At 42.5% G+C, this 17,042-nt stretch overlaps 1 protein-coding gene across 4 annotated transcripts in view; it reads right to left on the bottom strand.

The window, feature by feature from the left end:
• Positions 1 to 17,042, bottom strand: part of LOC145446732 (low-density lipoprotein receptor-related protein 1-like) — a 32,532-nt gene that overhangs the window by 12,186 nt on the left and 3,304 nt on the right. For all 4 annotated transcript variants that reach the window (XM_080325083.1, XM_080325084.1, XM_080325085.1 and 1 more), the window contains exons 5-14: positions 15,608 to 15,748; positions 15,416 to 15,551; positions 11,916 to 12,075; positions 11,677 to 11,855; positions 8,358 to 8,538; positions 7,439 to 7,598; positions 4,318 to 4,469; positions 4,038 to 4,135; positions 2,841 to 3,045; positions 922 to 1,065 (exon numbers count right to left, since the gene is read on the bottom strand). In XM_080325083.1, the coding sequence (XP_080181209.1) occupies positions 922 to 1,065; positions 2,841 to 3,045; positions 4,038 to 4,135; positions 4,318 to 4,469; positions 7,439 to 7,598; positions 8,358 to 8,538; positions 11,677 to 11,855; positions 11,916 to 12,075; positions 15,416 to 15,551; positions 15,608 to 15,748 (1,556 nt within the window). The remainder of the gene's footprint in view (positions 1 to 921; positions 1,066 to 2,840; positions 3,046 to 4,037; positions 4,136 to 4,317; positions 4,470 to 7,438; positions 7,599 to 8,357; positions 8,539 to 11,676; positions 11,856 to 11,915; positions 12,076 to 15,415; positions 15,552 to 15,607; positions 15,749 to 17,042) is intronic.

The following is a 17,042-nucleotide window of genomic DNA, read 5'->3' as shown; positions in this document are numbered from 1 at the left end:
ATCTTTCAGTCATGAAAAATTTGCATACTGTTATAACGTCATCAGTAGGACGATTTTTTTGACCTAAAAACGGAAGAAAATTTTGACCTAAAAAGTAAAATCTTGCCATATTATTTTTTCCTTAAAAACCTAATTTTGACAGAATTTTGCCCTCTTGCATGTAAATTAGGTGTTTTCGCACATAATCTTAAAATTGTACCGCTTATCTTCACTTCTGGTTGGAACTGTCTCCTTACGAAGTGGTTTGGCCTGAAAAAAACTTTTTTGACTTAAAAACTGACAAATTTTTACATGAAAAAACTTTATTTTAACGAAATCTGGACCTACGAAAAATTCCAGTATCGTTCCATCACGCATTGTGGTAGAAACAATTCAAATTTGTTGTAGTGCAATGAAAGATGATTTTCTATAGCGTGGGAGACAGCGAGTAAGTGATTTGTTTACGCCACCTTCAAGGGCATGCTAGTCTAGACGCTGTGCTTTCCAGAACTGCATTTCTAGGTAGCGAACGGGATATCGGCTGAATGAATGACAATGCGAAGGCAGCAGTTGGATTAATTATTCGCTTATTTCGTGAATTAAGCTGCGGTTGCAAAGTAAAGGCTGCAATCATCCGAACTGCGCAATCGGAAACGCACACGCGCGAGAGTCTCGGATTGCATGGATAAAACACAAAACGACGCAGACGGCGTCCAAAAGCGCCCGAAACACACATGCAAATAAAAGGTGGTAGTACTTCTACTCTTTCTGTGTACGCACGAGTACTTGCATTACTTACTCAAGTGGCTATGTTTTCGAGCACTCTGCGTGCACTTAACGGCGTCTCACGGCAAAACCCACTCGAAAATCAGATTCCGGATCGATTTCCGAATTGTGTACCGCAGCTGCGTAAAACTCAAAACGAATTCACGGAACACTTACTCGTGGAAGCGTGCTGCACGCAGGAATTCTTGCCGTCGTCGTACGTGTGATGGTCCTGACACACGCATTGCGCGGTCACTTTGTCGCCGTCGTGTTTGGGCAGGCACAGCTGCGGACATTTCGAATTGGAGCAAACGTTGGAACCTGTGTTCGTAGAATTAAACTTGCGAATTTCCTTAACATCTTTGGCTAAGGGATGAGACAAGAACGGGTTACGATTCGTGATCAAAACGGATATGGATGGGTTTTCTTTGCGAAGTGATGTTACCCCGAATGGACTTGGATCTGGACTTTAGAGCCGGGTGGATATATCAATTTTGAGCCGATACCGATACCTAGCACCTTCACCGATTACCCATATATATTCAGCCGGTATTGAAAGGAAGGGAATCGAGCTGGAGACACTCTCCCAAACTTCACATCATTTATTTCAACAGATATACACTCACAACTACGCTTGGACATGAAGAAAAATAGAAAGGCTGCTGCATTTCGACACCTGCAAGCTATAAGAAAGATATCAATATTCCGGTGTTGCTGTAGCAGATCATAGCGCTCTATCATGAAGTGACGTCACGAAAATTACCGATATTTTTTACCTCCAATGGCCGACACCGATATTTCTTTCAAAATGCGATATCGACAAATAATTGAGAATCGGGAGGGCTATAATGCGGACGCGTGAGACTTGTCAGCAAATTCTTTAGCGCTTAGTAACCTTAGTTGAAGAGCTTCTTGAAGGTATACAGATCTTCAATATACAATTGAAGAGTATATTCATACTAAAATTAACCCGAATATATGCGGCTGACACTCGTCAGGGGTAATCGTCAGCCATCAGTACAGAATTGGAAAGAACATTGTATATCAACAATCGTGTCACAAAATATGACGTCACAGGCATGCAATTTCGAATAATCGGGGCGGAGAGAGCGCTCAAGCTCCATGCACTATTTTTAGATATATTACACAAACTCCTTCTGTAGGCACAGGATTGGTTGGCGTATTTTGATAAAAGTCGACTCCAAGGCCCCAAAAAAACTGTGTAGCTATAATTCTAATTCTAATTTAATTTGGAAAACATTCTATAGCCTATAATTCTAATTCTAGTCTAACTTGAAAATTTGATATAATTACATTATTTACATGTTCTACAATGCCCGGCCAAGTTGGCTGTCTGATTGAGAGGCTATTACAAGTCGTTTCAACTCCTTCTTATCTTTTCATTTTGTCGCAATCTCGTGGTATTTTCAACTGATGTGCATTGAGTCGCATTCCGCGTTTTGTTACAGAGATCGCAGCTTTACTGCATCATGAGATCAGGCCAGTTCATTCTACACTGGGTGCGTTTGTCTATTACTGCCAGCTGATGACTGGTCAATGAAGATGGTGCCTATGTACTAAATATGTTACGTTTTATGCAGATTTAAATACATCCATTGTCAAATTGGCCCATTGGCACCACGTTCATCAGCCAGTCATAAGCCCGCAGTAATAAACGAACATAATTGATTGACACGACCTCGTCTCATAACGCAGTAAATCTACGATGTGACTCAATGCATAAAGAATCGCGGGAAAAATGCAGTAAAGCAAACCTCGGAAATAGCACAAGACCAGCCTTCCTTATTCGCCAACGATATTCCACAGCTAGCTAAGCGAGTAAGAATTTGCTGACGCGCTGAATGAATTTACACTCCCAGGAAATAGGCGGCAATCTAGTAACGCAATCGGGCGAAATCTGAACGCGCCATTGATTGCAAACGCCAGACCCAAATATCAAAGCATGTTAAGGCACAAGGCACCATACTATATCCATGGCTCGGCAGCCCACCGCATTACCGGTACAGTATGTTACATACACCAGAGACGGCCTGGAACGTAATGACTGGAGGCTGGAGGCGTTAGTCATAGCTTACCGTTGCTCACAGACTGCGAGCTGTAGATGTGTATGGACGACGCTTCGAATAGGATTGTCGGGCCAAATTGCTGGACTTGGTCCGAAGTGGCGTTTTCGTACTGTGTGACGTTCTCGACACTGACGGTTATAATTTCCTTGCTGTGCTTATCCACGATGTAGAGCCGGTCGCGCCAAAACGACAAGTCGGACGGGTGCTGGTTTTTCTGAGTGACAAGAAAAATGTTGGAATTGGGCTGTCTGGCGATGTATAGGGCAGTGCTTCCCAACCAGGGGGTCGCGAAGCATTTCTAAATGGTACAGTTTTCTCTTAAATATGTCACGACGGGCTGACTTTGGTGGTTAGGAAATGCCAGCAATCTTTTAATGAATATGATAGCAATTTTATAGGTATAAATAATAAATTTCTGGAATAGTGACGATCTTACGTAGTTGCTAGTAGGTGAAAATAGGTTTCTGGATTTCCTAACGAAAATCAAGCCAATCAAGCCTAGATTTGATCTGAAATTATATAATATGCAAGCTTAACTTTCATGTTACTAGTAAATTGCATATGTAATGCGTATGGAATTATACATTGTGTCATTTATCATTAAACTTGCTTTGCATTCGTTCGGTCATACCTCATTGTGGATTGCACAGTAAAACTTGCACTAAAAAAGGTTGCGAAGCTGTAGTCTAGTATAAGGGATGCGTGCCAATCTGGACTCGAAAATTTGGAGTATTTGAAGGGTTTGGATTGGCCTCTCTTAGGAAACAAAATTAGGATTTGGATTTGGATTTCAAATATAGAATGAAATGTCTAATTTGAACTTCACAATCGGCGGATTTGAAGTTTTTGGATCGGCCTATCTTGGCAAACAACGTCAGTATTTGTATTTGAACTTGAGATATGAAACGATGTGACTTTCTAAGGAATTTGAGTCGAGGTCATGGGCTTCGATTGTGACATGACACGACAAATAATCAAGATTCGTATTCGACCTTTTGGATTTGAAGATGGTGCTGCTTAGTTTAGTAGCGCATTCGCCCACGATTTCCGCAACCAAATTCCGCGAACTCGGAAAACCACGCAGTTTCCCAATACATTATCTACAGGCCCGCGATTTTCGTATCAAAACAGTCTCCAACGCGTCATAATTTCAGATTGCAGCTGCCTGCCAAGGTATTGATTACGATGAAGAAAAGCTACGCGTACATTGCGAACAGGCAGTATGAACGAGCGTGTCGTGCCGTCGCGTAGATCAAGCCAGCTGATTGAATTCGTCATCACCTCAGTCCAGAATAGTCTGTTATCTGTAAATATAGTAATTGTCGCATCAAGTAGTACAGGAGAATGATAGTTTGTATGAAACAGACAGTTATGTCACACAAACAGCGGCCATCTCACACTAAACAGTATCATCTTACACGATATTACACGCAAATTCGTGATCCTATCGATTGAAAGAGCCGACGCGCATCACAAAGATACGTACTTTTCACATCCATAGCGATACCGCTCGGAGTGGAGGTCGAATTCACGATGGTTTTGACGTCACTTCCGTCCAATCTCGAACTTCGGATGACGCCCGTTACTGCCTTCTTATCGTCGAAGTCCGACTGGCCCCAGTCGGTCCAGTAAATAAAGCTGGTTTGAGAATATATGGACCCGCGTGAAATTATAAAATTCTTGAACTGCTTCGATATTTCTAAACCATATTCCGAGGCGACCTAATTTCAACGCTTTAATAAGGTTTGTGGAACGCCACGAGTCTATAACGCCAACCTGCTTAGGTACAGGCCAGACTTGTTGTACAAGTTACTGGGTCTCCAAAATGCGCAACTCTATTTAGATCTAGAACTACTCACTTTTCAAAACTCACGACTAGAACAAGGACTGGAACTGCCGACTTTTCAAAAATTCACGACTAGAACTACAACCACACACTAGTCAAAAGTCACAACTAGAGCTAGTACAAGTTTGAAATGGGCGGGGTTTCGACATCCAGTTAGTAGCGATGACTCTGAGCTAGCGATGGCTGCAAAATCATCACGCAACAGATGGACACGGTCCACAGAGACACGGTAGATGACATGAATTGGTTGTGGAGTGCATGTACCTCTTGGGGTGCGAAGCCCCAAAGCACGGTGTACCATACGCAGTTTGGGCGTATTTGTGAAGAATGCGTAACGCAGTGATTCTCAAACTGTGTGCCACGGCACATTAGTGTGCCTCCATAGATTGTCAGGTGTGGAAAGAAGTTCATAAATATGAACAAGACATGCTGGGATTCTGGCAAGCATATGCGATTTAAAAGCGCAGTAGCTGCTTCATAGTTGATACATAAACACATGTGACCACTGCAATGAAACCAATTATGGCGTTGCCGACGAGTATAGGTTGCTATGTGTCGACGATAGTCTTTAATCCGTTCCACGCTCTTGGTGAATCAACTCATCAACAAAAAGTTACCCCACAAAACACGAGCACCCTGCCTGGACTTCAGCTTGCATTGCAATATTAGTTCCGTTGTTCCGAATTTTAGATGGGCAGCTAGCCCATTTGGAGGCTATATGAATCAAGCAATCTTTCTGCAGAACAACAGCTCATTGATAAACGCACCGTTTTTTAAACGCCGTTTGCACTAATTTCATATTGTGGTTTCATATCAAAACCTATATCATGATGGGTACAAGAGTCATCAGAACTTTATTGCCATTTGCATCCACGTATCCATGCACTCATGACTGTGATTGTGAACATAGCTTCCTTGTTTTGACTGAAACTAAAAGCTGTGCACGAGAGAGATCGCTTCGGATTGAAAACGAAATGCGGGTATGGTGGCAACAGTGCAATGTAACCTCGTTTCAGTCGCAGGACTATATATGTTCGTATAGATATATTTATAATTCAGTGTGCATGCCTCTTCTTTACTTCGCCTAGGCCAGGGCCGGCCAACCCGTGGCCCGCGGGCCACATTTGGCGCGCGAAAAGGTTTTGAGTGGCCCGCGAGGTAATTTCCGAAATTAGTAACATTATCAAAAACGGACTGCACAGATTGTGGTGTGAACTTGCAAGGCCAACCAAAAATTTGATTAGTCTGGCTGCAACACTTGAGATGTGATGACTAAAATATCAAATCCAACGCATTGGCAGATCCATGGGCCAGTCACATTTTGGTAGATCTTCGTACACTACAATAAAGCAGAATAATTTGCGATAGATTTATCAAAAGTAAAAATTTTCTACACGCTTCGCGCAACATATTGTCACTCGATTTCTTGCTTTTAATATTGTTACCCCTTTGTGAAGATGAAAGAACGCCTAATGTATCAGATTGAGTCTAACAATATTCGCGATTACGAGACAAAGTGTCGTTCAACATATGCGACCTGCGTTTGCGCTCGCAGAAAGACCGTCGACTATATGAAACCTAGGCACAAAATGATTGACGCATGTTGATCGAAGCTTTCGATATCGATATGTCCAGGCGCCGAATAGTCCTTCCCTTGCAAACTGAGCCTAGCGATATACAGCAGACCCGCAATATATTCAAGTGACGATATCATTGACCTATGGACTTCGAAAAATTTTCGCGCCTCGCGCGGCTTGTGGCCCGCGCAGTAATTTGTCAATCAAATGTGGCCCTTTGGCTGAAAAGGTTGGCCCCCCTGGCCTAGGCTAAGGCGGGTGTCTCATCATGAAGACTACTCCGAGTTGTTTCGACACCTTCCTATCTTTTCATTGTATCGCAGTCTTGTGATGTTTTGAAATGATGAAAATATTAATAAAACTGATTGTGTGCTAAGCATGGCCATCGCATTACCACATCATTTTTTTAAAAAGCAACTTTTTTGTAAGTGTGCCGCGAGTGTCTTACAATTTTCTAGTGTGCCACAAGCCAAAAAAGTTCGGGAACCACTGGCGAGTAACTTTGATATAGCTAGGCGCATTCATTCGAAATCTCGAATCCGAATTGAGTAGGCCTATTAATTGCAATGTTTCGGGCAGAGTAGTGTTTATTTTTCGCACATTGAAATTACACTGGTCTACACAAAATTTCAGGTTTGGGTTTTGACAACTCGTTTCAGCTAATTTCGGGGCGCCGAATCCGAAAATCAACTCCGATTTTCTCTATCACATCACGTTTTTGAGATATGAAATATCTCTAATTTTTGTAAAAATTCAATACCCCCCTCTGTTGTCAAAACAAGGAATTCTGATGCAATAAACACCTGCTTAACCTGAAATAATCTGGAAGCGCAAATTTGTGTGAATATAATAAAGAAGGCTTGTTTGCTAATTAAAGTTAGATTATCGCAGGTGTTTATTGCATCAGAATTCCTGGTTTTGACAACAGAGGGGGGATTGATTTTTTACAGAAATTAGAGATATTTCTTATCTCAAAAACGTGACGCGATAGAGAAAATCGGAGTTGATTTTCTGATTCAGCGCCCCAAAATTAGCCATAATCAGTTGTCGAAACCCAAACCCGGAAAAAGGTTGAAATTTGTAGACCAGTGTTATCTACCATCGCAGTAACGAAGTATTTCTCGTTGCAGCGACGCAAAACACCATTGCTGTGATATGCTACAATAGCTATGATAGCTACTGACCCTCGCATTGAGTCGATAGCCATGGCGACCACTTTGTAGATGTGATCTGTGTGTAGCGTGTGGAGGTATTGCCCTTCCGAGTCTGTTACGAAAAGGGCCGCTAATTCCGAGTTGACGAAGTAGATGTTACCCGACATCTCGTCCACGGCGATGGAGTCGACTGCAAAACAAATCCATTGCATCAACCTTTAAGACATTGAAAAGATATACGCAGTGCAAAATTCCAGCGTTTCCAATGTCCGACGTCAGCGTCCGGTACCGCGAAAACAACTCACCGCAAATCACTTCATCAATAATGTCACATGCAGGAGCTTGTAACCAGAATATTATACAAGAGCAAAACGATGCAAGAACAGCGTTACGTCATAGACAGATTCCGTCATAACATAGAACATGACATTGTGTCTAACTCCCAATTTGCGCCGTTAACCCCTCAATAGCCACGCCGCTGATGTCGTTGAGAAGTATACCGCGACGTAAAGTACAAAATGACGTCACAACTGTAATTTGATATCACAAGTCGGAAGCAACCGCTAGATAAGCGGACGACAATGCAGTATGACGAGCATGTCTCCATCAAAAAGTAGGGTTTTGTTAGTTTTAATATTCATGGTGTTTCGACCACACTGGTCATTATACACCGGGCCGATTCTCTTTATTATTTTTTATGCGGATCACGTGGCCCGTGGTTCCGAAATAAACCTGCAACCATTGAGCAGAAATTCAGAACTCGACCTCGGTCGGATTCGAACCCGCAACCCATTGGGCATTCATACCAGTACGCTATCTCGCCACAAAAAGTAACGTAAATAAAATCAAATAAACTATAGATCTTGTAAAATAAACTTCACAGCGATCAAAACACTTCCGCTCTCCTCGTCAAGTATGATAAATAGAATCAAATTAAGTTCAAACTAACCGCGCGAATCATTCACGATATCGCGCTCCTCTTTGGTTTGAAGCGAGTATTTCGTTATGGATTTGGTCGCGTGATCTGCCCAGTACACGGTCTTTCGCGTCCAGTCGTAGTCAACCGCTGTCGGATTTTTGATGTTACTCACGTCGATGTCTTGGACCGAAGATGGAGATTCCATATTTACCTAGGAGTAAAGGAAATGATGAGTAGACAGCAAGTGTAAATTCAACGCCGAATCAACGCTGAAGAGGGTTCTACTGTCCATAATATAGCAGAGTCGACCATTATCAATGCCAAATCACATACCCGATATCAAATCAATATTAAAGTCGCATTAAAATTATGAATTATTCGAAGCACCGTGATCGAATCCAAATCATTACGAAATCCGCCCTTTTCAAATCCATATCGAAGCATCGATGCCCATATGGGCTGAAAGAAAATACACACATAAATGTGATGACGCTTGATGTGGCAGTTACTGTAGTGGCTATTTGATTGCAACACACGCGAGCGTTATAATTGATTGATTGGCAGATCTCACAAAGCACCTTCGACAATTATCCTGTGCATTCGCTGTATATCGTAATGCTGCGTTAATTTGAATTGACGAAAAGGTAAAAACTGAACGGCTGATGCTTCTAGGGTTGTCCATAATTTGGAAAATCTCAGAAATGATGCGTATCCATTTCTCATTATGGACAACCCTAAAGTATAACCCCGTACACCGGGGTTGGCGTTCCACAGTAAGTAACACATAGCGCAGGGTCAGCGTTTCTGCTTCGCTTTCAATGCGTAAAAGATCAGCTGTCACGGCACTCCGCAAAAGTGTATTGCGCAAATACAAAAGTTGATACTTAATACTTGACAGTTGATACCGCATAATACTACTGTAAAGAAGACCATTGACGGTCGAGGATATGTTGTTGTTTGTATTATTCAATGTGTTTTTCGACTGCATTGGTCAATTTACTAGGCCGATATCCTACTTATTTTGATTCTGCAGCTGCTGACTTGTAGCACAACCCACTTCTAGGCTTTTGTAAGACGCCGCTTTCGCGAATCACACGACGAGGAGGAGCCTTGATAATCCTCCAACACTTGGGAAAGACCGGTCGAGGATAGTGGGCAACGTTTCGCGTGGGTTGCGCGGCTGGGTATTGGACATGTTGTAACATACATTTTCAAATCGACCACCATCAAACACACGCCCACGAATGTTACAGCGCACTCGGTACAGGTCAGCGGATATATATTGTAATTCCGGCCTACGCATAGTTACCACACAAGACCTCAACATCGGTCTGAGTATCACCGCGGTGGCAGTGCTGTTACATTGGCATAATTCTACCAATATCAAACTACACACACTGATTCCGAAACCATATCTGCCAGAATTTCGGGTATAGTACATGCTGCATACAAGCATACTGGAAGACGCGCCGCGCGTTCCAAAACGTGCTTTCGAACGAGTTATGCTGCCAGGAAAAGCGAGTATCGTGATGTCAAGGTATAAACGATGACATGACAAATATGCGGCTAAGATATGTAGGACGATGTGTTAATTTGCTGAATGCACCGCAATATATTACCACAGGTAGATCAATTACTAGTAGATAGCTATTATTCCCTGCGTACGCCACATGGAGTGATGATGTGATTCTGACAAAAATTGGTATCAAACCCTCTTGTCGATATGAGATGGAATTGTTACCAACGTTTTGATGAATTCATAATCTCGCGTTATTGTTCAATAATAGTGGCGGCTCAACTACCGCGGTCATTCATTACTTACCCGATACCACTGCTTAATGCAGCACGGCCAACATTGGCTTTCGTATTTTGTAAGTAACTGCCTGTGGCCACGTGGGGTGGGCGTATTCCTAAGGATGATGCCAGAAAAAGGGTCAAATGTCATTAGATTGCGGAAGGAAATTCGCCAATTGAGTTTAGGCATGGTAGGACGGTTTAACGAGCTTGCTATTCTGGTCTCATTTCTGCGGAGCATTTCAAAGTGTCATGTCCACTTATCCACCATTGTTTTGCCTATGTCAATTGGTTGGTGTTGGAGTTTTGCCGCTATAAAACATCAGATACTACGAGAGGTTGTCAGAAACGAAGTACTTCTACGTTTTCCGAGTTTTCAAGCAGGCGATGCCGAGTACTCGAGTCGTTATTTACACTACTTCTGAATCACAATTTTTTATACAAAACAACTTACTTTTTACAAATCCGACTTTGTAAAGTCGTAAGTGATTTAGGGATAAGTTTGCATCGCTTTTATGAGAGAAATTGCACGGGAAAGCTGTACCGCGGTGACTGAATCCGTTTCAGAAAATCGCACCTATTTGTAATGTCATTGGTCATTCTGAATTTGTAAGTAGCCAACTCGGATTAACAGCTAAAAGAATGTGACCCATCGAACAAATCTGTTTTTCATCCCATTTCTACTTCTACTTTAAGTAGTTTTGACACGAATTTGAAATCGGCAGTTCTATTTGTCACTGAGTGAAATTTCACGGCGTTACTTCTACAGGTATATTAATATTCAACATTACAGAAAAAAGACAGCAGATACGTACTCCAAAGCACAAAGTGATTGACTATTGCACGAAATGATTTTGGTTAATCATCACCGGACGCGTAACAATAACATGGTTACACTACAGATAACTAACGTACACATAGATGCGCAACACGTGATTCACGGTTGAGTACGCAGATGCAGCTACCGATTTCTGGTCGTTTCGTAGACTGATGTTGTATGCCAGCGGCCGGACATCATTATGTCTAAGATAGATTCGGACTGTATCGACACTCTGACACCATGACTGGGGCGAATTCTGAATATGCTCCAGACATGGTGTCCAAGTGGCAATACGGTCTATCTATCCCAGATATAATGCTGTCCTGGATATAATACATGGGGCATACTCGGACTTTGCTTCAGATATGGTGCCCGAGTGTCAATACACTCCAAATCTAAATTAGACATAATGATGTCCGGCCGCTGGCACACAATATCTGTCTATGAAGCTACCAGCAATCGGTAGCTCTATCTGGGCACTCAAGCGTGAGTCACGTGTTGCTCATCTATTCGCAGGTTAGTTAGTTATCTATAGATACACTTTGGCAGTGTTTCGCCTGCAATGCAACAGCTGACTGCATAAAAAGCACATAAACACAAGAACCCACGCTGCTACACTGTAGCGTAAAACCGTCCGTATATAGGACACCGTTACGAGTACCAGTAACTTTTTACGCCGAAACTCACACTGGCGTGTCAAGGGAATTTAAACTCGAAACGCAACAATCGTCTCACCTGGTACAGCTTGGAATGGCGCTTGTCCACCACCAGCGCGAATTCGTCGTAGACCAGTTTAGTGCCGCAAGACTGGCTGTCGTCCAGTAGCTGGAAACCAATATCGCAATAGCAACTGTAACTGCCCGAGCTGTGGTCGGCCACACACAAATGCTGGCAAGAACTATTGGTGCATACGTCTGAAAAGAATTGCGTGCCTCAGTATATAGACCAGACACGTCAAGTCCAACAGCCCGTACCTGTGTACGTGAGGTTTGTGAAGTGATTTGGATCGCTGTATGCTGTGATGGCCCGCGGGTACATGAAAGAACCCAGCTGTTGCCGATACACGATTTCATTAGTTACTTTGTCGACTATGAATATTCGTTTGTTATAGTCATCCGTGACGTAAAGTTGATCCTGACAGAATAAAAACCAGGATAGGTCAGCGGAAAAAAATTGGGTGAACACAGAAGTGGCTTTGCTCAGAAATAGTGCAAAGCAATATGGCGTCGATGTGACGTCACTTTCCGGTACAACGTGTACTTACCGCAGGGCCGGCCAACCCGTGGCCCGCGAGAAGGTTTTGAGTGGCCCGCGAGGTAATTTCCGAAATTTCGAATGTTATCAAAAATGGATTGCACAGATTGTGAACTTGTGAGGCCAACCAAAAATTTGATTAGTCTGGCCGCAACACTTGAGATGTGATGACTAAGATATCAGTTCCAACGCATTGGTAAAGTTTTGTCACCTATTGGTAAATATTCGTACACTACAATAAAGCGGAATGATTTGCGATAGATTTATCAAAAGTAAAAATTTTCTACACGCTTCGTGCAACATGTTGTCACTCGATTTCTTGATTTTAATATTGTTGCCCCTTTGTGAAAATGAAAGAACGCCTATGTATCAGATTGAATCTAACTATATTCGCGATTACGAGACAGAGTGTCGTTCAACATATGCGACTTTGCTGCATTTGCACTCGCAGAAAGACCGTCAACCATGAAACCTAGGCACAAAATGATTGACGCATGTCGGTCGAAACTTTCGATATCGATATATCCAGACGCCGATTACCTAGTCCTTGCAAACTGAGCCCAGCGATATACAGCATGCCCGCAATATGGTCAGGTGACAATATTATTGACCTGTGAACTTCAAAAAAATTTCGCGCTTCGCGCGGCTAGTGGCCCGCGCAACAGTTCGTCAATCGAATGTGGCCCTTTGGCTGAAAAGGTTGGCCAGCCCTGATTTACCGACTGCAATTTTGTGTAGGCCTACCCGTTTGTGTTATTGCGTTACGCAGAGATATCTTGTACTAGATATCCCTGGTGTTCAGGGGTGGTCCTTGAGCACACCGAAAAAGTAGAAGTACTGTGTTACTGACCAGATCTGCTGGTGTTAGTCACGCCCATCCGGATACGCGCCCACTCTGCGTGTACTGTACGCCAACGACAGTTGATTCGATGATATAATCAACATTAAACGGAAAGTCTATGCGCGATCTACAAGGCCACAAGCTCACTAGCGAACAAGTGTAAAGTCGAATGGTTGCGTCACAACCAGATTATTCATACTCATTTATTGCGAGAGGCAGCACGTCAGCATCAGGCAGGCGTACCTAACAGAAAACAATGCCGTGATTCAGCGAGCAGACTGTCCTAAATGAGGCGCGTGTAAGTAACAGAATGTCACTATGACGTCAACGTACAGTTGCACGATGTTCGCAATCGGGAATTAGGCTCGTCTGTATGACCCAATTCAGCTTACTGTCGGCTAAGGTCGACAGAGGTCATTATTTCTACCTACTTGAATGGCATGTAGTGATCATGGATGTCAATATAAGGACACGACTATTGTTGTTTGCATTCATGGTGTTTGTCGACTACTATGGTCAATTGGTTTTTTACACCAGGCCGAGATTCTTCATTTTTATTCCGAAACTGCTGACTTACAGCACGGCACACTTCTAGGCTTTTTATAAGACACCGCATACGCGGATGACATGGCGAGGAGGAGCCAAGATGAACCTCCAACTTGTAATCAGCGATATACTGGGATCTGGGACATCCAGCGCCGTAATACTGCCGCACAGAAAGAATATATTTCGAAAGCAACATTGACGTTAAAAGAATATAGAGTGAATTTAATGTGTAAAGTGAACAAGCGACAATATCGGTTGTTAGGACTGGTCTGTTGTCGAAAACAGATAGTAATATTAATACAAACGGTCTCCTGATTATATTCACAGCGGCTACCGCAATTTCAATGATTGTGATTGCGAACTGTTATCACGGGTGGATTTGGAAGTATAGTACCGCCACGTACGTACTGATCATCGCTATATGTTTAGGCTACTTATCGCGATGAAATAGGTTGAGGCATAAAACAACACGCATGCATGACGACACATGCAGGAGTCACGCCACGAGTGACCTCAGTTTTATTATAATGAGTATCTAGTTTCCGCATGTCAAAACCGATCATGGAAATAACTAGTAATAGACGTTGTCATGTAGTGAAACAAATTAGGTGTAATCACTTTTACAAGGCTGACCACCTGTACACATGCAAGTTACTTTCGGTGATAGAAACCTAGATAAATCGTGGTTACGAACTCACGATTATTGGCACAACTCGAATTCGACGCATGCTCTTTTTCAAGGGACGACATTTCAATAATTTGGCTTATGCAATCTGTTACGTCACAACTAACACAAATGGTGACAAGGCGATTTTTGACAGGCATCTGAAATCGCTTATCATTATGAGATTAATAAGTCTATATTCGTGATGAAATAGATGATTTGCTATTCAATGTAAATGACTGATTAGACGCGGTAAAAGTAATCAGCGTTGTTATGGACTACTGAAGTAGGAGTAGCCTAAAAGTAATCCGGTAAATCTGTACTCAATTCCAAGTACAAAGTAGTGATTTCCCATACATGTCAAAACCAATTGAAGTAGACGTAAAAAAGAAGGCTTGAAACATGCTCAAGTAAGTAATTTCAAAAAGTAGATATAGTGAGGGTTCGCATCGTTTTTTTTTTCAGTAATCGGAGGTGGCTGCAACCGCAAATGCGAAGTGAATATTCGTGCCTAACGCAAAATAGCTAACGACAGCACAAATAGGTGCCACTTCTAGGCTTTTATAAGACACCGCTTGCGCGGATAAGATGGCGAGGAGGAGCCTAGATAAACCTCCAACACTTGGGTAGGAATTCTGGAGTCCACCTCGCTCGGAATCGCCACTCGCCACTATCTCGCCACCCGTTCTTAACCTTAATTTGGGCTGTGTACAGCCGGCTCGAACCAGATGGTATGAGCCCGTACCTGATGGCTGTGATAACAACCTTGATTTGCCCCGAATTTAGTACATACAATTAATTTATCGTTGATTAGTCGAGTGGTCCCCGGGCGCGATTCAAGCGCGAAATATTTCCAATAGTAAAGTCCCAACCCGTAAAGACCGACCGCACTTCGACCTGTTCCCCATTCTGTTTTTAAAAAATTCTTAAATAAGGGCGGCGGCAGACATAGGTAATTTTTGAAAAAAGGCACCGGAGGAAAAAGGTTACGAATCACTGGTTTAGCAGTATTGACAGTCCAATAAAAAAAATTGGCATAGTTTCATTTGCTTCCAAACAATAAACGCAGTATATAACGATACGTCTCGGAAACTATTACACCCATTCGTTCCGCGTAAATCTTCAACCACCGCGACAAGTGTTTTACCGTTTATGCATTGCTTACTTACTTTGTACGAGGTCACCCCCTCGTAAAACGCACTGGAAGAGTTTAAAACCAGATACGTGTCGCTCGGATTTCCCAAATTGCAATATCGCAGCGCGCTCGACCTGGATCCGCTTTTAAGTCTCTCCGTCCAGTATAGCCTAGAAAAGAACACGGGTGCACGCGGCGGTATAATGCGGCGCACGCAAGCACCCACCTGTCTCGCGCGTAATCTATTGACAAGGACGTGACGATCTTGACGTAGGAGAGGTTGTGCATGAGGGTCTTGTTTTGTCCTTGCAGGTCGCATCTGTATATCGAGCATCCTTCGTCTTGCCTCTCGGACCAGTATACGTGCCTGTCAAAGGATTTCACAATGCCTATGAACAGTAAAGTGACATTTCTCTAGTGGTGGTCAGCGTTGCTACTCAAGTAGAAATAGCGATTAGCGATTTCGTAGACATGTATGAACTACTGCACGCGTAAGTACAAATTGAAGACCTGAAACACGCTCAAGTAATCTCAAAAAGTAGATTTGGTCGCGGGTTTGCATACCTTTAGCACTTAATCGGAAATGGCTGCTTCGAAATTGCAAGATGCATCTTCACGAATAACGCAAAGCGACTTATGAGACAGTACTAGTACATAACACATAGACGCAATCTTGATAAGAAGGATTCAGTAACCGTGACACGGGGGCTATTTCGCGCGGCTCTTATGACAATTTCACTCAAAAAAGTAGTGGCGAGATGGAGTAGTGGTATAATAGGGGTATGGGCGTAGGGGTATAACCCTAGAGCTAGCTCTACAACTAGGGTTGCATTTAAAACAAAGGCCTTTTAAAGAAACTGTGTTTTTTTAAGTCGCACAATAATGCCATAATTGTGTAATTACTTTCCAAAAAACATGTTTCATGAGACTACAGATGATTACCACCCGATAGAGCCGACGTATACCGTATGGGATGGTTGGGACCCTCAAAATAGTCGGTTCAAAAGCTATAGTAGGTAGATATTTCGTCAAATGAGCTATATTTAAAATTTTCAATCCACTTTGACGTCATAATGGAATATTCGTGACGACATTGCTTAAAAAAATAAGACAAGAAAGAGACAAGAAACAAGTTTGAAACAAGGGCCTTGTTTTAAACATGTTTGTTTTAAATTGATTTTTGTTTTAAATGCAACACTATGTATAATTATGCCAAAATTGTGTAAATACTTTCCAAAAACATGTTGTATGAGACACAGACGACGATTACCGCCCGATAAAGCCGACGTATACGACATGGGATGGTTGGAACCCTCGAAATAGTCGGTTCAACAGCTATAGTACGTAGATATAGATCATTGGTACGGAATGAATGTTCTGATGATGATAGCCGCCGACCGCAAAAATGCTGCATGACGATGTAGTCCTGGTTAAAGATATTTTTGGTCCGTTTATGACAGGGGTTGGAAGCCTATACTTCGTCAAAGGAGCTATATTTACCCAATATTTTCAATTGTGAATATCAATCAACTATGATGTCACAATTGAATATGTGTGACGTTATGGCTTAGAAAAACAAACATGTTTTAAACAAGGGCCTTGTTTTAAACATGTTTGTTTTAAATTGATTTTTGTTTTAAACACAACCCTAGTAACAACAC

This window comes from Botryllus schlosseri, chromosome 9 (genome assembly GCF_051294905.1).
Source record: "Botryllus schlosseri isolate E-star chromosome 9, Bs_hap1, whole genome shotgun sequence".
In the NCBI taxonomy this organism is placed as follows: Eukaryota; Metazoa; Chordata; class Ascidiacea; order Stolidobranchia; family Styelidae; genus Botryllus; species Botryllus schlosseri.
Note: the sequence above shows the minus strand (reverse complement) of the source record. Positions and strands in the feature narration are given on the sequence as shown.